The sequence below is a fragment of the Sebastes umbrosus genome, chromosome 5 (assembly GCF_015220745.1).
Source record: "Sebastes umbrosus isolate fSebUmb1 chromosome 5, fSebUmb1.pri, whole genome shotgun sequence".
Lineage (NCBI taxonomy): Eukaryota > Metazoa > Chordata > Actinopteri > Perciformes > Sebastidae > Sebastes > Sebastes umbrosus.
The window spans coordinates 38071028-38095056 of record NC_051273.1 but is presented as its reverse complement, the minus strand read 5'-3'; the positions used below and the strand labels follow the sequence as shown (position 1 = coordinate 38095056).

The 24029-nt window shown below is 38.9% G+C and overlaps 1 protein-coding gene across 8 annotated transcripts in view; it reads left to right on the top strand.

Annotated features, from left to right (window-relative positions):
* LOC119488874 (LIM domain containing preferred translocation partner in lipoma) overlaps positions 1-24029 on the top strand; it is a 234748-nt gene that overhangs the window by 93718 nt on the left and 117001 nt on the right. For all 8 annotated transcript variants that reach the window (XM_037770845.1, XM_037770844.1, XM_037770850.1 and 5 more), the window contains 2 exons: positions 15589-15692; positions 19404-19526. In XM_037770845.1, the coding sequence (XP_037626773.1) occupies positions 15589-15692; positions 19404-19526 (227 nt within the window). The remainder of the gene's footprint in view (positions 1-15588; positions 15693-19403; positions 19527-24029) is intronic.

The following is a 24029-nucleotide window of genomic DNA, read 5'->3' as shown; positions in this document are numbered from 1 at the left end:
TACCAACAACTTTGCCTACGTCTGTATATATATATATATATATATATATATATATATATATTCATTAGTTTATCTTTGCATGTAAACTATTAATTGAAAACCGTTAGTGTTTTTGAGAATCGGTACAGTATCACAAAACATAATATTGCGATACTCAATATTTTCGGACACCAGTAGTTGTTAAAAAGTAAAGGTAGAACATGACACTTAGAAGACATCATCCAGCCATGTACTGTATGTCCCACCTCCCCATCTGGTATATGTGTTGTATTGTGAACATTATCTGAACCTCTACCCCTCAGCCCCCCCTGAGAGCCCTAGATTTCAAAACAGGGGAAACGGTTATGAAATTCAGCGAGCACACTGTCAGGTCGAAAACAGTGCAGTCTGGGGGGGTTTGTGGTTTGAGTGATGGACCTGTCTGGTACTCCAGATGTTAGTTTGGTAAAAATTGTTCTTAGACGGCTCCTGTTTGAGCTCTGCCCACTGAGGAAAAAACAAACATCATGCCATCTTGTTCATTTAGTAAATTTGGCCTTAGGTGTACATAGTTTGGCTTGTTCCACAAAGACAGTATATATCCGGAGACCTAATACAGTGGAGACCTAATACAGTGGTTCCCAAACTTTGTCACTTCTAAACTGTTGCAGATTAAACCACCCACCCCCATTTGATACGATTGTGTGTCAGTGTCCCCCATCTGAGAGCATTTTTGCTTTTAGATGTTTTATTATGGAAAGTGTATAAAACCCATGACCAAAATAGTCATAAGAGAGATGAGATGAGATGAGAAAGATCTTTATTAATACCGATTGCTCAAAAATTACAACATAAGAATAAAAAACACAGAACAGAGAAATAAATATAAAGTGTATAAGAAGTAATATTAACACTAGAGCCTAATAGAATAACAATAAAAATAAGGAGCAAATATGATTTAAAAAAGTTATTTTTATGAAACGGTCACTATATCTTGACAGATAATCTGAAAGAAATTGTGTCCTCCGGTGTCCTCCGGTGTCCTCCGGTGTCCTCCGGTGTCCTCCGATGCTCCAAAAGGCATCTGCAGGATTTCACAGACCGGAGGAAAACAGCCAATCAGAACCGATCTGGAGCCTTGCCGTCTCTGAGCAGCTGTCAATCACTCGCAGCACTTATCAAATTTGATTCAATATTCTGTTACTGTAATGCCTATTTCTTGCATAAAATGTTTTCAGAAATATCTTGTAGTGTACTGTTTAGCTGTAAAATGAGAAAGTTTGTGACCCAGCCGCCATGTTGAGATCAGTTGAGGAAATACCAAGCACCGCCAGTGCACTACAAGATGTGTCTGAAAAACATCTGAGGGGAGAAATAGGCATTACAGTAACACAATATTGATTCATATTTGATCAGCGCTGCCTAGTTTGACCGTTTGATTGGAGTTTAGGAGGGATTGACAGCTGCTTCCGTTAAATTAACAGCCAATAGGAACGCTCTCTCTGAAATGACCTGTGATTGGCCAAAATCTCGCGTCACAGGCTAGATTTTTTTAAAGCCTGAAAGTCTAGTTTTCTCTCAGAACACTTGAATTACAATATGCTGAAAAGTTATTATGGAATTTTTGCCCTATGATGCCAAAAATATTCTGCCTATACTTCAGGTTTACGCAAGTTTTAATTATTAGGTTGTAGCGGCTCAGTTTTAAAGCTAAAGTGAAGATACTGGCATCATATGAAACTAAAAAACCTAAGAAATCTATTGTTACTGGTCCACTGCTTCTAATTTGAGCATTTTTTTTATGCTAAATGCAGTACCTGAAGGTTTCTGGACAATATTTGTCATTGTTTGGAGGTGGTATTTGATTTCCATTAATAAATATATACAGTACATGCATTTGTATAAAGCAGCATATTTTTCCACTCCCATATTGATAAGAGTATTAAATACTTGACAAATCCCCCTTTAAAGTACAGTTTGAACTGATAAAAAATGGGCGTTACATTAACGTTACATTAACATTAACTGGTGATTGGTTGTTGTCAGCATTTTGAACATGCACATATGGAAAGCCATCTGCAGACATCTCCACTTGTCAACGGATAAGACGTCTTTATGAAAAGATTATCTGGGTCCCTCTTTATTTATTTATTTAATATCTTTTATATCAAACGTGGGGACTGTCTGATGTGAAATTGAGGATTAGCATAAAAATTAGGGACAAGTCAATTTGGCACAGTGCCTCGCTGTCCCTTTGTCTAGCGGGGGCCAGCGTCAGGGCTGGAATGAGCAGTCTGGGGCCATGTTTATTGTGCGGACAAAGAAGCCGGTGCAGACAGGGCGGTGCACAGTTAGCCCTCAGATTTTTTTTAGGGAGAACTTGTTCTGATTAAAGCCCCAGCAGGAGGAAATGAACGACATATACTGTAGGTCTCAGACAGTCACTCAAAATTCCTTATAACAGATCAGATTTTGGGGTTTAAGTTGATCTCATATGGTGCATGTACTGTAGGAAGGTCAGGCTTGATTGCTTCTTGCATAGGGAAGTCAGTGCTCCAGTTCTTTCATGCTCTTTGCTGCAACATTTTGAACTTTTTTCTCTTTATTTTTGCAAGTTTTAACAGTACACTGATATGAATGTAATAGTTGTGCGATTAGATCAGGAGCAGCTCTGCAACACACTGTAGAAGAGGTGGACAAAACACCATGAATAACTGTACAAGGTAATGCAATCCAGTGCAATAGCCCCGCAACAAAAACTACCTTTCTAAAACATATTAGGTTCAGTTAGGTTGCAAACGTATTGACAACAGTGTGTCTTTTATTGTATGCTGTCAAGCTTTGGCTCAAAAAAGCCTTCATGTTATTGGCAGATGCCGGAGGTAACAGGTGCACCAATGCATTATGGTAAAAACTGGCCTTGCTCTTGTAACAAAGAGACCTCACATCCCTATTTTATGCTAATAGCTTACTTTCTACCTTGACATCCTTTTATGTTTTATCAAAAGTCATAGAAAAATGGGTAAAATGTTTTGTACACATGTCATTGGATTTGTGTGCAGCTGTCTGCATAGATCAGCACATGTTGATGAGGAGTTGGCGTCTGCTCAGGGATCTCAGGGATCTCTGGGACTTCTCTGTTTCAGTGTTAAACAGAGATCATATTCCTGAAACAGACTGCTTTTATATTGCCCTTTACATGTACATGACGCTCTAATCGATATGTTGAGAGATCTCTCAAGCCGCTGCCTTGCACTATTGTGCATTAACACAACTTTCGATTTTGTAGCAGGCTCAGTTTTAAAGCTAGAAGGAAGATACTGACATCATATGGAACTAGAAAACCTGAGGAATCCATTGATACCAACCATGTTATACTAGCTTGTCGTGAAAGAGGTTAAATCACGCTCCATATCTGACCTCCAGATCAGTGAATGTAAATGGGTTTTATGGGTACCCACGAGTCTCCCCTCTACAGACATGCCCACTTTATGATAATCACATGCAGTTTGGGGCAAGTCATAGTCAAGTCAGCACACTGACACACTGACAGCTGTTGTTGCCTGTTGGGCTGCAGTTTGCCATCTTATGATATGAGCATATTGTTTTATGCTGAATGCAGTACCTGTGAGGGTTTCTGGATCAATATCTGTCATTGTTTTGTGTTGTTAATTGATTTCAAATGATAATATTAGGGATGTGACTAAGAGAGGGCAATATGGGAAATACATCATATCACAATTTTTTTTCAAGCTGGTTTTAAAGACAATTTTGCAAGTTACTGAACATTACAACCAAACTAATTTCTCCATTAAAAAAAAATCCAGCCCTATAAGCTAATAAAACATAAGGAAAAAAAATAACAGATCATTCAGGCCAAACAGATTTTAATCAAGTGTGCAATTCTGCACACTTCAGTATGAACATTCTGTAATTTATCAATACAATATTCATGTCTTTTTTGTAAAATAATTAGTGGACTGTTCGTCATAATTCTTTTTTTTTTTTTATTTGTGAACAAATATAATTAATGAAACATTATGTAAAAGTTTTCTGAATCTGCTCTTCTGATTCATAGAATATGATTTTACAGGACAAACATTTCCAGAATAATTAAATGTTCAGACGAAGGCTATGATAAATAATAAAAATAATAATTTAACTAGTAATAATAATGGTCCAAAATTTCGTCAGAATTTAAGTCAAAAACCTTCAAATTTTCTTTGGGGAGGACCCCCAAACCCAATATCTCCTAGTACCTTTTATTCACTGTAGAAATTGATAATATGTTTTTTTATCCTGCTGCATAATCTGTAGGAGCATCCTGACTGGGACACTGAATGAAGAGCTCACACACCTCAGCTCTGCTTGTATACCTGCCTGTCAGGCTGGCTGCTGATCATTCCAGATTAATAGACATCCTATAATATATGAGTGAGTGATGCTGTAGGCTACAAATAACACAGAAAGACACTTCAACTATTAACACTACAAACACACCACCTTAACCCTATAACGTTCCAGTTGGAATATTATTGGAGTATAATAGGCCGACTATAGGAGATACCAATGCAAGAAGAAGATGCATAGCCCAAGTATGTATAACAATAAAATCACAGCTAATTATGACTGACACAGTTTAACATGCTTAAAGAAATAATCAATGACTAGGAATAAGTCGCAAGAGATTGCGGATACCGGCCGATACACACACCAACCTAAATAAGGGGAGTACCTGCACTACTTATCTTTTCACCTCAAGCACTGGCTGTAGAGAGAAAGATGCTTGGTAGCGGGGGTTTGTGTGGATGTTTCTTTAGCCTAGCCAGCAGCCCCGCCCGGCATCCCCATTTCTGCTTCCTCTCTCTACGCCGCCTGCGTTGCTTCTCAGAGCCAATAACAATCGATGTAGACCCCGGTGAACTGGAGATGTCCGCCGGTATGTTGTGCGTCCTTTGAAAGTCGCTTATAACGGCAGTACTGTGCTGTAATCCGACGTTGATTAAGTCTTGACGACTATACACATACTTGCCTGACAAAACTCAACGAGCAAATCCAGCATTCACACAAATAAGCACCAAACTAGGAAACAAAGAGCCGCTGTACTGAAGCGCGCCGCTAACTTGAAACTACCAGCAACTACAACTGATAGAATGTACACTGTAGCACGGTTCTACGATCTCGCTGTAAAGGCAGATCGAAGAGACATTTTAATCGTTCACGATCAAATATCGTCATATCGCACACCCCGACGTGTGACGAGATTTAAGATTCAAGAGTTTTGTTTGTCACATACTCATACAGGATGTGCAGTTCACTCAGCTCACGATACGATACACCGTATTGGGTCACAATCTCGATACGATTCAATATTATACCACATAACCAAAACCACATAAATGAATGCTGAAGTCATTTTGTGGTGTTATTTCTCATGGTATGTGCTGTTGATTATGAAGGTTAATGAGTTTTTGTAGTGAGATAATCATAGGGAAAGTTGAAAACATCCGAGAAATGCTGTTTTTGATCAAACTTCTCGCACTAAGTTTAGCAGAAACCCGCTAATTGTTTGCTCAGAGCAGTTCAAAAGTGTTGAACATGTGCATAAGCTGTTTTTATTCCTCCCTGCTTGACTGGCCAGAGGCAAACTGACTACCGGTTGTTATGTCAGAGTCCCTCATGGGTGTCACCAGGAGAATTTACAGGAAATCCACCAATGTGTGTGTCATTGTCCCCACAGAACCCACAGGCTCACGCTCTGAGCGTATACAAAGGACACTTTTATCTAAGTGGAACACATACCTTAACTACTTGTTGTATTTTTCCTGCAGTGTGTGTCTAAAAGTGAACTGTGTAATTCTTTTAATCTTTGCTTCAAAGTTTATAGGTTTTCTTTGTTCCTGTGATACTTTTTACAGTGTAGAACTTTTTTCTACATTGTATAACATTTCATCTGTTATTGCAGCCATAATGAGATGTTTCACTTCTCTAAATCGTAGTGCTATCTAAAGGGTTATAGCCTTGTGAAAATATTTTTCTTCATATCCTGTCTGTTCTTTCAAAGTGGTTTCTACATAATTAAAGGAAGTTCTAATGCTGAGTAAGATTTCAAAAACTTAATTTGCGCACAGGAAAAAGTGTTCTTGTTCTACTTGATTGCATTAACTGCTCTGCCATAAAGTTTCATTATGATCATGAGACAACACATAGTTTGTAATGAATGGTATATATATAAGTTAAACATATAATCAGAATTTAATTTTAAAAAATCCAAAACAATTTAGACATGGCTGGTATAAATTTGTTTTGGATTTTTTAAAATTAAATTCTCAAATAATGACATCAGTACCAGTATCTCATAATTTTTTCATAAACTCATAACCATGGGAGTAGAACGGACATTGAACAGTTTTTGATTCATTTGAGTTGTACAGAAGAAAATGGTGATTGTTAGTTGTTATGGTGACAACGGAACACATCAGTAAAATGTGATTGTAACTCGCTGGGAAGAAAAATGCTGTTCGTTGAAAAAAGGTGATAAATCCCAATATATCTTATCGCAATACTCATATACATATCACAAAAATGTTTAAAACCGTATCGTAAAAGATCGTATCGTGACTTAAGTATTGTGGTAATATCGTATCGTATCGTATCGCATCGCGGGGCCTCTGGGGATTCCCACCCCTACTAAATCATATTTTATTGCATTAACAGTTTTTATATCTATATATGATCTTAAGCTATTTGATAGTTGGTACAGTTGATAATGAAAAGTGTTCCCCATCAAAGAGATTAAGAAACCTATTAAATAAACTGAAGTATCATCATCATTGGGTCGTCCTCAGACGGGCTTTTCAGCGGAGCTTCCAGCTGTCTCAGTCCACCATACATCTGGCTAGCTCGCCAGCACTGTCCAGCATCTCTCCTCAGTACGTCCATGTGTGTTGGTGTGGGACGTCCCTGTGATCGATGCCCGTGCGTTGGTTCCCACAGCATCAGCATGCTTGCTGGGAGTTCTTGATGTCTTTGGCAGTGACCGAGAAGTCTCATTCTCCAGGCTGCCACTTTGTCACTTTGCCTCGGTAGTCCCTCGTACAGATGCTTGTTGGTAACATGCTCCTTCTGGTTCCATTAGATGGTAATTATGTTTAAATGTCACCGTAATATTTACACTGTGGAACTGTACTAGTGTTAGCATGGGTAATTTGAATAGGTCACTGCATGGGATATAAGTTCAGAGTTAACCACATACCCTTTGACACTTGTAACTGTAGGCTTACAGTAGATTGTCAGCGGGCCGAGGCTGCCTGGAAACGTTTCAAAGGTTTTTATGAAACTGTCTGAGTTTACACAGCGCCGACTGTCTGCTGTGACATTTGACTGGCTTCATTTACTCTCTCTTCTGTTTTGTTTATAAGAAATGACAGCGAAGCTTCCCTCTCCGCCTTTGATGAATCACGCTTTCACTCATCAGCGAACCTTCCTAACATCACATTCTGAGGCACTAATTGTTCAGCCCATTTCAAGCTTTAAGATGAAAAAAGGCCAACTCCGGCTCTCAAACCATTCACCTAGTCTCTGTATTTGTTTCTTTGCTTTCATACAAAAACATAATCCGTCTATTGTTCCCGATCTGAATTTCTCCTCCCGTGGGAATTCTTCTCAGAGTAGCAGAAGCCAATTTCGGTCTGCTCCTTTACACTTAAAACAAGTATATCTCCAAAGACCTCAAATCCCTCCCTTCCATCTCTAAACCAAATGAAGTCATAAATCACTCCTCTATACATATCATGCTAATTAAGAGCAGGGCTCAGCTGCTCTTCTCCAGCGGAAGATGGAATAAAACGGCTCCATAATTATGTCAAAACAATGTGCACTCAACCTCCGCCACAGCACATTTGGAACGGCTGTGTGGAGATAAAGCATGTGGACTGACACCCAGGACTTAAAACACTTTGTCTGAAAGGGATTCAGTATTTTTGCTACTGCATAAAGTAAAGCCACTTCTCTGATTTTCTTATATTTTGAATACAGATTAAGTCTGTGCAGATGTAAAAAATGAACAAATTAGATTTTAGGGGTCAGGTACTGTAGATTTCTTTCTTTTTTTTTTCTAACCCTCTGAGACCCCGACTTTACTGTCTTTCAGAGGATGCACCGGGTTCAGTTTTAGAGCTAGAGTAAAGGTACAGATATCATATGAAACTAAGGAAAAACTGGCATGGCCATTTTCACAGGGGTCCCTTGACCTCTGACCTCCAGATATGTGAATGAAAATGGGTTCTATGGGTACCCACGAGTCTCCCCTTTTTTTTTATAGTGATGGGCAAAACTCTCGCTGTGTTTGAGGTTCCTTCAGTTTCATCTCCTCGTCTCATTCTTTTGCAAACACTTTCCTTCACTGAACTGTTGGATGAATTATGCGAAAGGCAGTCGTGCTGGGCTTTGTCCTAAGTCGTTAAAGACCAGATGGCCAGCGCTTACACACGTGTAACTCTGCCGATATTGTATATATGTAAATCTGTAAACATATGCTCAAACTTCAGCCCTCACAGAATATACTAATCCCCACCAAAGAGCAGCACTATTTAAAAAGGACTCATCTGCAACCTTTTTTTCCTACAGAAAAGTATTCTCTAAATCCATAGTTTCAAAGCATTTACTGTCCACATTCATTCAAAGTTGTCAGTCATTAGTCATATACAGTACTCGAAGTGTTTGTAAATGTGTCTCTTATTGAAAAACAAAGTTTAATATTAGTCCCAGTGTCACAGCTGGATCCATCTCCACCCTTTTATCTCCCCCTTAACAATACTCCGGATCCCGATAACCAATTATACCTCTTATGGCCTCTCAAATAACGTTAATCACTGATTAGGATTCCTTGTTCACAAAGAAGCTACTTAAAAGTAATTGCTCAATAAAGACAGGGGAAGTTGTCGTATTAAGTAGGTCTTCCTGCTGCTTCTCTCATTAGTGCTCACTCGGAGCTTTCAACTCCTTATTGTCACAAATGGAGCCAGCTTCATTCACGGCACAGTAGCCGTTCTCACTCTGCCTGGTTCACACTGCTTTGACATAACATGACGGCGTAAGCACCGTGCAAACCTGCAGAACAGAAAGTGCTTGGAAGCTCAAACACGTGTTGGTTTTAGATTTATTAGAAATAGCAGAAATATTAGGTGACGCACATGGGATAAAGCTTCCACGGACTACAGCAGAGACCCAGGGTTGGAGTCCCGCTGGCGGTACGACCGAGACTTGGTCATATTTTTCAATAAATACAGTTAGCTGCGTTTAAAGGGGAACTACGTCTATTTTCAAAATTCATACATGTTATTCCTATGGTCTAAGACAGTCCACAAAATATGAATAAATTTGAACAGCTTTCTCCCAAATCCCAAAACTAGAGAGCTAAAACTCAAACTTGTGGTATCATAGCGTATCATGTCTGGACCTGCTCCATAGACCTAATGAATAGGGAGAGATGTTCTAGATCAATGATTCTCAAAGTGGGGTCCGGGGACCCCCAGGGGTTTGTGGCACTCTACCTGGGGGTGCGTGAAAAGTTTTCAAATTCAATCATTTAAATGATCATGTAATTATTTTTTTTTTACAAAAGGGTTCATAGTTAAACGAATAATATTTCGATTAACCTTGTTTTACGCAACCTTGTTATGCTTGTTACGTAATGTTATGTAAGAAAGTCTGCTAAGGGCACTTGCTATTTATTGACATAGTTCCGTTCCGTTGTTACGTTATTTAACACAAACCATTATCTTCTTTCCAAGTAGATTTGTTGCCTAAACCTAACCAATCGTTTCACAACGTTAACCACGTAGCATTGTGCATTTCTGCCAGCGTGATACGAGGCTGATATGAATTGTACTTATGAAACGTTGTTTTGGTTTGGAAACATTGACATTCAACGTATCCTGTGGTTTGCAAAAATGTACAATACCAAAGTTTTCTGCCGACTGGGTTGGTAGTGGTTCATTGATTACTTTCTAATCTAACAAATGTATAACTCTTAGAATCTGCAAATATGTTTAATACATGTCTAATATCTTTCTAATACATTTCTCTTGTGTTGTTCTTTCTCATAACTATAGTAGTGTAAAAAAATAGGCTGCGTCAAATTATTCCAAGGGACATCCAGTACATAAGGGAGTCCCCGGTATATTCTCTATCTTGTAACGGGTCCTTGGCTGAAAAAAGATTGAGAATCTCTGTTGTAAAAGACACTGAGAGCACCCAGGGGAACGTTCTGATTATATAGGTACATTCCTTCTTTCACAACTAACAACACTACAATAGAATAAAGCTCATTTGTATCATTCATTTTGTATAAAAAAGAAAACAAACATTCTGTGGGTCCATGAAATTAGTCTCCTATTCATTGTCTATGGAGCAGCTCCAGACTTCTCTATTTTCGGGCTTTGAGAAAGAGGAGCTCATGTTCAGATATATTGACTGAACTTTCCTAAACCATGGAAATAACATATTTGAATTCTTAATTTAGGTGGTGTTCCCCTTTAATGGTGGGAAGCCAGTGACGGTTTTTGCCTCGACTCGTACTGATTGGTTTGAAACAGGCTTAAATGCTATTTCTGTCTTTTTCTTTGTTTTCTTGTGTATCTATTTGCATCTTTTTCACCCTAACCTATGAATGAGGGTCATCCCTTTCAGTTCCTACAGACTGTCACAATTCTAAGAGTTTTTCCCCCAGATATTGTGTCACGGTTTCACTGTAGTTGAGAGGAAAGAAGGTCCTCTTTTGATGAGGACATAAAATAATGCTGGTAAAAGAAAGAGAAGTGGCGAGAAAACACAGATGACCTATTATTAAAAGTGTTTGCGTTTGCACTGGACATTTTATTTTTTTCTTTTCTTTTATTTTGGGAAAATAAGTTTCTTCAGTATTTAGATTTTTTTTGTCAGATTTTCACCCATTTCGTCAGACTCTGAACAACCACCATGTTTGTTAAAGTTTCTTTTTTTGCTTTAATATGGATCCACATTGAAACAATTAGTTTCTTTCCTCTTGCCTCACTCTCTTTTTTTTAGACCAGTCTTTAAGTCGCCTACATAGAGAAATTGTTGTTTAAATATCAATAACATTAACTGAAGACAAAAGCATCAAATTGATAATTAAAGATATCCTGGAATTTTTGACCACCAGTAGTGCTATGGTGTAATATTTTTACGAGTGGGCTGCCCCCCGTGTTGTTTGCATCATGCATGAGGATGCACATGTAGAAGCACACACGCGACGCCGTTAACATGCAAAGAAGTGGTGCAATGTGCAAGTGCATTTTGGTGAATAACGTTGAATGTAAACATAACTCAGCTTGCACCTTTCGGTTGCAGCTTTAATTGTTTGGTTTGTTTTGCTGTGTGATAATTGTTCATCCACAGCTATTTAGATTTGTACACATTGCCAGTGTGAGTTACTGTGTTGAAACTGCATGTGATTATCATAAAGTGAGCATGTCTGTAAAGGGGAGACTCGTGGGTACCCATAGAACCCATTTTCATTCAGATATCTTGAGGTCAGAGGTCAAGGGACCCCCTTAAAATGGCCATGCCAGGTTTTCCTCACCAAAATTTAGTGTACGTTTGGAGCGTTATTTAGCCTCCTTACTTACAAGTTATGACATGATTGGTACCAATGTTGTTATAGTTTCTAGTTTTCTAGTTTCATGTAATACCAGCATCTTCCCTGTAGCTTTAAAACTGACCCTGCAACAACCTAAACATCGCAAGTTGCGTTAAAGAAATTAGTGGCATTAAAGCAACTTTGCGTTAACACGTTATTATCGTGTTAACTTTGACAGCCCTAGTACAAATGTAAAGATCTTTTGATCACCAGTGATGTATTTTCAAAGTCAGATAATTCCTTTTATAGTAGAATGTTAAATTCTGGAAATAAGCTGTAACATTACATGCCACCTAATTGAAAAGGCTTCTATTAAACCACTGTTTTTTTGCTGACCCTGAATCAGCCATAAAACAACTTCAAGGTTGAGTGCAGGCGTTTATAAGAGAACTTGGAAGGATTACAGGGAATACAAACACTACTAGTGATTGTGTTTTACATTAGCACATTAACACATTTCACTCCTGAATGACTGGCATATTTACAGATGCTTGAAAAATAAGGTTGAGGGGAGGAAAGATCCTTTCAGCAAAGATGCTTAATGACCCATGTTCCAGCTCCAAGTCTTTGCTTTCCACCGCTCCACATCCAGAAGACCTTTTCAATAAAACATGCGTCTCTGTAACATTTACAACTCTTGTGTTTCCTGAAATGAGAAATCCAAAACATCTTTGATGTTCGAGAGAAATGTACATGAGAGTTAATGTTTTAATTCTCTGTAAGCCACAAGTTACAAGTGACTTCCATTCTGGCAAAAAGGATCGGTGCTGGAGCGGGAGGGGAGGGAGGGACTGGGGCAGAACCTTGTTGTCGAGCAGCATATTTTATTTCCTCTCCCATAGGTTTAGAGGAGCTGTTACACTCTGGAGTTTCAGCGGAGGTCACAAGGTTATTATATAAACAATTCACATGGAGGCCCTCAAGCACCCAGAGGGAATGTTTAATGCAATGCTCACAATTTCTGAAATGTTGTAATGCTCAAGATGCAGACACGTGTCCAATTTTAACCATGCTGCATTATCTCCCTGTCTTCCTTTTTTTCTTCTTCTTCTTCTTCTTCTTTCGGCTGTTTTGTCAAGGCAACTGTGAACCACGCTTAATTAATTTGGTCAGCTGCCTTGGATAAACTACATTGATGACATCAATTAGATTCTAATGAAAACAGATAAAAGCCATGGAAAGCAAATGGAATTTCTGAACAGGACTCATCAAAGTCTTAGCATTGGAACAAATTCCCATTACGTCTCATAAAAGCCTTTAATTTGCAAAGCTCATGTCTGGTTTGGTACTTAGAAGTACATGGTCAAATGATTCAGTCTTAAATCCGGTGCCAAGAGAAGCCAAATCAAAATTTAATTTGGCACGTAACTCCTTATCCTGTCTGAAACATGTGGTTGGATGCAATCCTTGGATTAGCGTGGACTTTAGAACTACAAATTTGGCTTGTTCCTCCTCCTCTGGCAGAACAAACACCTAGTCCAACCCATTTGTAACACAACATTTACATTTCCAATCTCCGGGAAAAGAAACACACGCTTACTCCAGATTAGTACTTCTTAGTTAACCAAATTGCTCCAATAATGTGTGTCAATCCATTGACGTGGGATGACGAAGCTCCATTTCTCTCTCTCGTTCACTCTCTCTCTCTCTCTCTCTCTCTCTCTCTCTCTCTTTCGAATATCTGGTTGGATTTTACGGTTCAAAAATTTGACACATTTTTATGATTAATTCTAATTTCTCAGCATTTTGTACGGATGCTGGTTTAAACAAATGGTGCATTGTATCTTTCAGACAACTGGATATCTTGGTTCACTGTGTTTTAATGTCATAAATATCAATCAGATCCTGATGAGTGTTTGCAGGACCTGAATGGTAAATGACACGGTACAAAATATGCACACATACAGTATTATATGTTCTTAAGGTGCTCTATGATATTCAGAGAATTAATAGAGCAGCAAACAACTGTTGTCTATGTAAAGATATAGAGGAGTAATGTCTACCTGAGTAGAGAATGAAGTCTCTCTCCCTCTGTGTGTCCTAATCCGAGTTTCTCCTTACTTTGTTGACATAGCCGGGCTGTGAGCGTGCCCCCCTTGCTAGCTCACGGTTGCCGCTCTGCACTGCTCTCATACGGCGGTTACAGCTGATAACGCCGTCCCGACCGACGGTGCTGTTGCGGAAGTGTAGGGCCTACCCTCCGGTTACCCCCAGATTAACATTGTTAGCTCTGTCAGCAGTGTTGTCTTGTTTTCACTGTTAGTGCTGTTAGTTTTGAGCCGCCGGCTCAGCCGTCACGGCAATAGGCAATGGAAATGCTCCCAACCTCGCATTTGGCACTGTTAAACTTAAAGGGACTCTATGTAAGAATCAGAAATTGCTTGTTAACAGTGACACCTGAAACCCCCCCCCCATCACTGTATATTTCACATGCTTGGCAGTAATGTTGGCTGATGTTGATCCGAGTCTGAGTTGTGGTAGGGCTGGTTGTTTATTGGCGTTAGCGGACTTTATTTCTAACTGAAGGAGGGCTGTCAATCAATTAAAACATTTAATTGCGATTAATCGCTTGATTGCCGATAGTTAATCGTGATTAATTGCAAATTAATTGCACATTTTATTATCAGTTCAAAATGAACATTAATGGGAAACTTGTCAAGTATTTAATACTCTTATTAACATGGTAGTGGACAAATATGCTATTTTATGCAAATGTATGTATATATTTATTATTGTAAATCAATTAAAGACACAAAACAATGCCAGATATTGATCCAGAAACCCTCACAGGTACTGCATTTAGCATAAAACAATATGCTCCAATCATAACATGTCAAACTGCAGCCCAACAGACAACCAACAGCTGTCAGTGTGTCAGTGTGCTGACTTGACTATGACTTGCCCCAAACTGCATGTGATTATCATAAAGTGGGCATGTCTGTAAAGGGGAGACTCGTGGGTACCCATAGAACCCATTTACATTCACTGATCTGGAGGTCAGAGGTCAAGGGACTCCTTTGAAAATGGCCATGACAGTTTTACCTCGCCAAAATTTAGTATGGAGTGTGATGTATCCTCCTTCACTACAAGCTAGTATGAGATGGTTGGTACCGATGGATTCATTAGGTTTTTTAGTTTCATATAATACCAGAATCGTCACTCCAGCTTTAACACTGAGCCCGCTACAATCTAAATGTTGCAAGTTGTGTTAATGCGTTAAAGAAATTAGTAGCGTTAAAATGAATTAATGGTATTACCTTTGACAGCCCTGATATTAAGTTGTAAAACTCCAGCTTTTGTGGCTATGGTAGCCAACATCATATCTACAGCTGGAAAGGACTCTTTTGATCTTTACCCATTCATACCCGTTTTCTTTATTTGTTGTAGTTTCCACAAATACAAAAGGGTAAGTTTTACAATATACTGCTCTGTATGTTACACACTTCTACACAACATCACACACACAAAATGTCACTTTCATATCTATGTTTTTTTGAATGGATGGACGTGGGTGCACAGGGATGTGTGTGTTCACATTCTCCACACATCGTCATGCAGGAACTCAAGCAGATCCATTCACATACGTATATACACAGTAACCTCATTTAATCTTCCTGTGTAATATAACCATGAGCACACAGAGCATCATGTGAACTGTCCACTCTCGTTATGTGAAGGAGTTGATATGGTTCACTTCATCCAGAGATTTTTACCAAATGTTTTTGAACTGTTTCGTTAGTTTTTGTTTCTTATTGTTTTCTGCACCCGTCACATTAGTTATTGAGAATGTACATAAACTGATACAAATAAGTTCTATTGCGTGTTAATTCAGTAGTGCATTGTCTGTTCTTTTAGAATTGTGACAGTTTGAATGTAGGAAAAAAGGGGAAGTATTTAATAAGCTGTTTTTGTTTCTCTTGGTGTGTATCTGTGTGTGTCCATCCCAGCGGACTACCCTCCCCCTCCACCACCTGCGGGAGAGTCAACTGGCTTCTCGACATCCCCTGGTTCCTTCCCTCCTCCTCCAACGGTGAACTCATTTGATTATCAGGTGAGGGAAAGTGTTATTGTATTAAATGTTCTTGGTTGTCAGTATCTCTCGAAGAGTCGGCACAGAAAGCAAAGATGGCCCCGAGCTCTCCACTGAGTTCATGTACCGAGTCCAGCAAAACTGTGTGTCCATTTGAGTTGTAGCCAACTGCAGAAAGCGTCCAGCTCCAGATGCTGCCTGGAGCCAACCACCCTGACTCGAGGACCCACACATAAACACACTTTCTTCAACTCTCAGAGCTCTAATGCAGGAAGGATAGAAGGCTGACACCTATTGGTGGAGCCTGGTCACTTTTCTCTGCCTTGCTGGCCATAATACCCACAGGCGTTAGTCCCTCCCGGGATATCTGGCCTCTGCGATCTGACCGACACTCTCAGCAATTGACCTCTGCTGTGAAATCCTCCAAGTGCTTCACATTCCTTCCAAGCCCCTCTCTTGATCTGACCACTTTTTTATCCTAAATGAATGCTTCCTTTGTAAGTCTAGAGACAGACGTCATTTAAATAAGTTATGCGATGCGTGTAAATTCATCGCTCTTCCCATACAAACTGTATACATAGAAGACTGCATCCTGGTGGATTAGCTCTATATGTCTTCATGTGGTGTTATGACCTCGATGTAAACTACCTCTCGTAGTAATACAAATATTTGAAAGGTGCAGTGCAACGACAGTTCCAGCTCTGGATTTCATTCAACCGAGAGGAATGTTAGGCTAAGCCAATCAGCAGAGCTGCTTTCTCTTAACACATTTAGAATAGGCTGAGCAGTTATACATTGAATAAGCCATCAACAAAATGCACTTCTCATATTAGAAATCTGTGCAGCAAATCATTAGATCCCCAAACATCCACAAATCTGCTATTGTTCATTTTATGAAGTCCCAGATCACTTTGAGTTAAATTACAAAGGTCATGTTTTCACCGGGGCTCTGCCAGCCTCACTTTTATAATACCAGGGGTCTCAAGTATAACCATTGCATATGCACAAAACAGGGCCTGAAATATACGTACGCCACTTCCCATGCAAAAGCTGTGATCTATAAAAACAAAGTTGACGGGAGAATGTGCACACCTGTACGGAAACTGTGACCCATGCGTACGCACATTATGGAGGCAGGGGAAACTGGCAACACAGATGGTGAGGTGGGGATTTGAAGCCAGATTGTGGAAATGAAATGTGAGAGACATTTTTATAATGATGCCTCTCACACATTTCACTTCATACATACAGCCACTTTATCATTTTTCTAAACATTCAAACCAGCAGGGTTATTTGTGCTCATGCTAATGAGCCCAACTATTCCATGAGCACCTTTCAATTGTAAAACAATATATAGAGCTTAAACACATCATAGTGTTCATCAATGGCACCTAGGGCTGGCCATATATCGATATTATATCCATATCATGATATGAGACTAGATATTGTCTTAGATGTTTGGATATGGTAATATGGCATAAGTGATGTCTTTTCCTGGTTTTAAAGGCTGCGTTACAGTAAAGTGATGCATTTCTCTGAGCTGACCAGGCCGTTCTATTATTTGCCTTTACCCACTTAGTCATTATATCCACATTACCGATGATTATTATATATATATACCGATAGTCAACCTTACAATTCAGTTCAATTTATTTTTATATAGCGTCAAATCATAACAGAAGTTATCTCGAGACACTTTTCATATAGAGCAGGTCTAGACCGTCCTATATACCGTTGCGATGTCGATATCGAAGTATTTGATCAAAGATATGGAGATATTTCATTTTCTCCATCTCCCAGCCCTAATGGCACCTCCTGTTAATGTCAGCTGTTAGCCCCACGTGCAGGACCGTGCTGCTAACAAGCAGCTAATGTTAACCAGCTCTCGTCCTGCTGGTTTCAACACACATTTGTTGTTTGCAATGTAGTATTATCAGGAAAGAATAGGGTGTGTCCCCTGTATGCGTAGATAGTGAGTTTACTGCGTCCCAAACAGGTTTTCTATCATCCCCGGGGCACCGTTGGTCTCAAAAATGAGTACTGTCACGTTTTCAGAATTCTGGCATTGACTTAGTATCAAAGTATCAGACATCCTTAGTTCCTTTCCTGCCATTTCACTGCCATTTCTGTCACCATTTCTCTTCTTCTGAACAGTATCAACAGTAGAAGTCAAAGATATTTGAGGCCTGAAATTACATAAGAAATGAAGTGCTTAATTAGTTTTAAAAGTGCTTTACTGTTTCCATCTGTGACTTTTCTTCTCCTATCATATTGGCTGTAGAATCACCCTGGCCATGCAACTTAATTCCTTAATACACCACTGGTATCTTAATTATGTGTCCTGCAGCCAGAGCAAAACTCTTTAACTGCAGGCGCCGTTCAGAAAGAGGGATAGATATCAATCAAAATGTCTTTGTATCTTGTTCTCTGTGCCTCAGTGGAGAACGCTGAATGAATAAATCAGTGTTTGAATGGTATTTCCTCAGAAGAAGGCAGAACTATTCTCTTGTCTTTATCGCCCCGGCTGTGAGAGATGTCTGGATTATGACATGTTAATGCCGAAACCTTTAGCAGGAGAGAGGAAGACGAAAGCAGCTAGTTCTCATCCCGGATGGTGTCCACATTATAAAGCCCTACACGGCGAATTCCAACGCATCACAAAGAGCGCAATGTTTCCTTTCATCCTCCTCGTTATCCCTGTTAAATAAGTTTGCCTGTTTTTTTTTTTTGCTTTTGTTGATTTGAGACAAGCCATTAGTGTGTTGCTTTGTTTACCCCCTCTCATGATAGCCTTAGATGTTTTTAAGCAGCAGCTCTGCTCCAAATGGAGGCAAGCCCTGCCTGTAATAGATTGTGACAGGTAATCCAAACACATAACATTAGAATAAGAAGCAGTCACTGATCCAGCCAACTCAAAAAGCCCCCGCAGGCAATTGCAAGAAGTCTTCTTGCAGTTGCAGCATAGTTCAGAAGACTAAAAATATATCTGTCATTCCGTGGAGAAATTCCCGGGAATTTTTGTAGAAACCCGAGTGTCACTAACGGTCAAATCATTTTAGCTACTTTCCAGATTTTTTGTGCAACAGTTTTGTTATATTCTGTGTCTTTGTGTTTTCTCTGAGGTGAAACTTAAAAAAATGTAGATGAATAAATCAGCGAGCTGGAGCGATCCTGTTACTGACACTTTCAAGCCTCCTCTGATAATAAACTACTTATATAAAAATCACAGCAATTCTTATCATCCTTTTTTAGGGCGAATGTTTAAAATATGGAATAAAAAATCAGACTTTAATTCTAAAAAAGATGACCTTTTTGTTTGAAATACTGCTGGATGAGATTGTGATGAATAATGCATGAAGAATGAAATACTGTAAATCCAAGTGTGCTGAAAAGCAGGAGGTGAATAGTGCACTGCTTTATGAAAGTTGTCTTTCAGACAATACATTGCTTCTTATTTCTCACCGCATTTCTCTCAGGGAGAAGTCTCTGCTATTGATGTGTGGCTTTCAAAAGGATTTTCTTAGGTCAAGGTGAAGCATGAACTCAGAAAGTGTAATCCAAAAGGGTGAAATAAAGCAGGAGAGAATGTCTCCGAGCGGCACAGAGTCAGAAAAATTACTCGTCATTGATGATTATCTGTCCTAAACTTTTGAGTGCAACTAAACAAAGTAACTTAACTAAGTGCCATTACAGGCTGTTTTAGTAAGTTGGCTCCCTGTATTTTACTCCCAGATGAAAGGACCAGAGAAGACCCTGGAGGAGAGACGCTCCAGTCTGGACGCTGAGATCGACTCCCTCACCAGCATTCTGGCAGACCTGGAGAGCAGCTCGCCCTACAAGCCACGGATCACTCAGGTATAAGACCAGCACAACTTTACACCTGTACACACATATATACACAGACACTCAGAAAATACGTACATTTACTCAAGTACTGTATTGGAGTATCATTTTGAGGCACTTATACTTTACTTGAGTATTTACATTTCCTGCTACTTTCTACTAGGACTGTCAAAGTTAATGCGATAACACGTTAACTCCACTCATTTCTTTAAAGCATTAACACAACTTGAGAAGATACTGAAATGCATCATATGAAACTAGAAAACCTAAGGAATCCATTGTACCAACCATGTCATACTAGTTTGTTGTGAAGGAGGATAAATAACGCAAAAAAATCGCAAAATCTTGGCGAGGACAGACTGCCATGGCCGTTTTCAGCCCCGTTTTAGACTAGCGCTATCCACTGTACAGCTCCAGCTCCATTAATTCAGTTTTGTCTTGTATTGCAAATTTTCTAAACGAAGAGATTAATAAAACGCATCGGACTCGGTGTACAAGGTTTCTGTGAGTAACAATTTTTATCGGATGACGGATAAAAAAAACGAACATTCGAAAATAAATAGGACCTCACGCTGTGTCAATCACGTTTACACACCGACTCTGAACCTTTCGGCCGTCATAAAAGTTTTTGGAATAGGTTTGATTTTCTGCGTTTTTTCACATCCGTCAGAAGGCAAAAGAAGCTTGTTTGACCACTCAGAGCCACCGTCAGTGCAAAATTCATCATCCAAAATGGCATCTGATAAGCACTCACTTTGAGATTTGTCAAATAGTTGACAAATCTCCCTTTAAGGTACATTTTGAACAGATAAAAAATGTGCGATTAGTTTGCGAATAATCGCGATTAACAATGGACAGCCATGCGATTAATCGCGATTACATATTTTAACTATACTTTTAACTTACTTATAGTTTTCAGTACCTTTAAGCACACTACATTCATCTGACAGCTGTAGTTTCTGGTTACTTTTCAGATTAAAAGCTATTTCTCACCACTGAGATGTGAAGACGCAGTGTGAGAATATGGAAAGTCCGCGTGAGAATTTTCCGCATGACAACTATGCACACCGGTTTCGTTGCGAATTATCCGCGATACCGTGTTTGATTTTCGTCAGTGAGGCCAAAGAAGTTTCCTCCTAAATACTGCCCGTGTCTACTCCACAAAAAAAAAACTCAGAACGTCTAAGGGACTAACCTTAACTACATAATACATAAACTAAGCGGACCCCAAATTTGATGCTAACATTAGCTGTTATTCCGTGCTCCAAACTTCATGTGATTATCATAAAGTGGGCATGTCTGTAAAGGGGAGACTCGTGGGTACCCATAGAACCCATTTACATTCACATATCTTGAGGTCAAAGGTCAAGGCAAGTGGAGGTCAAAGGTCAAGGCAAGTGGCCATGTCAGTTTTTCCTCGCCAAAATTTAGTGTAAAATTTAGCATTATTTCGTGTCCTTCCCGGCATGCTAGCATGACGTGGACTTGGACTCCAATGGATTTCTTAGGTTTTCTAGTTTTATATGATAATAGTATCTTCGCCTGCTACTTTCTCTGAAAGACAGTAAAGTCGTCCGAGAGTGCTGGCGTCCTCAAGAAGTGGAAGAGGTTAAAGGTCCCATATTGTAAAAAGTGAGATTTTCATGTCTTTTATATTATAAAGCAGGTTTAAGTGCTTTATAAATACTGTTAAACTATCAAAATGCACAATATACGGAGAAATACACACAGCCCATATTCAGAAATTGTTCATTTGAAACAAGCCGTTAGGATTTTTGTCCATTTGTGATGTCACAAATATACAATATTTAGACCATTACACGGTTTTTAATGTAAACAATCTAAATGTGTCCCAGTTTATTTCCTGTTGCAGTGGATGTGAATGACATCAGCTGACAGGAAGTAAACAAGGACCCAAACTGTTGCCTAGCAATGCAATTCCATTGAAATGCGCTAAAAAGGAGCGTTTCAGACAGAGGGTAAATACAGGCATATTCAGGCAGACAGTACGAGGAAAATAAAGTTTTTTTTTAACATTACAGCATGTAAACATGTACTAGTAGAAATACAAAATACAAGTATGATCCTGAAAATGAGCATGATATGGGACCTTTAAAGCTGCTGCATGAAGGATGCTATCAGGTAAAAACACCAACAAAAGTACAGAGTGGTTGAATTATTTTAGAAGAGTAAAACCAAATGATATACTGTAGCAAATTAGGCTTCTGCAGGAAGCAGACCCATATGTTGCATCTTTTAAAAATGTTTTGCACTAATGACAAAATGAGTCTCGACCTAAATCATTAGTTGATATTAAACGATATTAAGAGCAACTTCAAAAAGTCAAAGCCTTGGGCAGTTCACTAAATTGTTTGACACACAATAAATGTAGGACAGACGGATAAAAAAACCAAACCAATCGTGTTTGGAGCAGGAAGGCTCAGAGGGGCTTTGAACACCATGCAGTTCACATCTCTAGTGAGATATTCAAGCAATAATGTCATACCTGAAAGGTTGCTCTCTGTGAGGGGTACAGATGTGGCAATCACCACCAGTGTACTATATTTAAGTCAATATATTCTAGTTTTCTTTAGTTCTGTGGGTTATTTGCTATATAGTTACCATGTCAACATGTAGTCTGTTTTATTTATTTATTAAAGGATGCATATGTAAGAGTGAAGATGGGGTTAAGATGATAAATTATTGACAGAGCTATTCATTTAGCTACAGATGTGAGTCTGCGTCCTCATACAAAATGTACATATTTACATCCACTGACCTATTATGCCACTGCATGTCAGATAATGACCTTAATGTGGAGAAAAAATCATAAAAAATCATAATAAAAATGTTTTAACTAATTTCATAGCACTTTTATAGCACATTTATGAATATATTCTTTTTGAATGCACATTTAAGATGCTACGTTTGTGGAGAATGACACTTGAAATGTGGTATTTTGGGGGTAGAGAGCAGCGTGACAAAGACAGACCAAAGACTGTTCGTTGCAAGTGCCTTTGTCCTCTGGTTTAGTGACTATAGGCTCCCTGGTTAGAGGCAGTTAAATGGGTGTACCACACACAAAGTGAAAATTATTGCACCACACAGGGGAAACATAGCGGATACAGAGTGAAAAGAAACAAACCGTGTGGTTCTGAGATGATCCACATTGAAGGCAAGTAAGTAAAATATGACTTTGTGATTTCTAGTATGCGTAGTGTTGTGGTGAGTCAGTGTGATCATGGGTGCCGGTGTTAAATATGATACTGTAATAACGTAACATTATGTGCTCATAAAATATGGTGAAATGCCCTTTTGACATTCAACAGTTTGCAGTAGAATGCAGACGTTGTATTATAGGGTTGGCAGTCTTCACACAGGTGTCTATGCGGGCTTCCTATTGATAGAGAACTTGATCATGTTCAGGGCCTCGTTGCTGTGATCCTTCAGGATTCATTAGAGTGAAAACCATTCTTGGTTTTTGCTTCTGCTGCTCTGTTTTGACTCACAGTTCAATGCACTTACTAATTTGTCTGAAATGTTTTGACTCATTGGCTTTGTCATGTAGATTTTTTTTAGGGCGGTCAATCGATATATATATATATATATATATATATATATATAATATTTAATTGCAAATGAATTGAACATTTTTTATCTGTTCAAAATGTACCTTAAAGGCAGATTTGTCAAGTATTTAGTACTTTTATCAGCATGGGAGTGGACATATATGCTGCTTTATGCAAATGTATTTTTATATTTATTATTGTAAATCAATTAACAAAACAAAAACAATGACAAATATTGTCCAGAAACCCTCACAGGTACTGCATTTTCGTTTTCGTTGTATGGTTTTTAACGATACAATTACAATAAAGGCATTCTATTCTATAAACAATATTCCCAAATCATAACATGTCAAACTGCAGCCCAACAGGCAACAACAGCTGTCAGTGTGTCAGTGTGCTGACTTGACTATGACTTGCCCCAAACTGCATGTGATTATCATAAAGTAGGCATGTCTGTAAAGGGGAGACTCGTGGGTACCCATAGAACCCATTTACATTCACTGATCTGGAGGTCAGAGGTCAAGGAACTCCTTTTGAAAATGGCTATGCTAGTTTTTCCTCGTCAAAAATGTTGTGTAATTTTGGAGCGTTATTCGTGACAGGCTAGAATGACCTGGTTGGTACTAATGGATTCCTTAGGTTTTCTAGTTTCAGATGATAGCAGTATCTTCACTGTAGCCTGCCACAACCTCTGAAAGTTTGATTGCTTTAACGCGTTAAATAAATTAGTGCTGTTAAAATGAATTTGAAACTTTGACACCTCTAGTTTTTTTTTTAAAAGAATAGTTTGACAAATTGAGAAATGTGCCGATTTGCTTTTTTTTCGAGAGTTAAGTATTCTGCACACCGAGTCTGTATTTTTCGTTTTTTTATCCGTCATCCGATAAAAATTGTTACTCACAGAAACTTTGCACACCGAGTCAGATGCATTTATTAATCTCTTCGT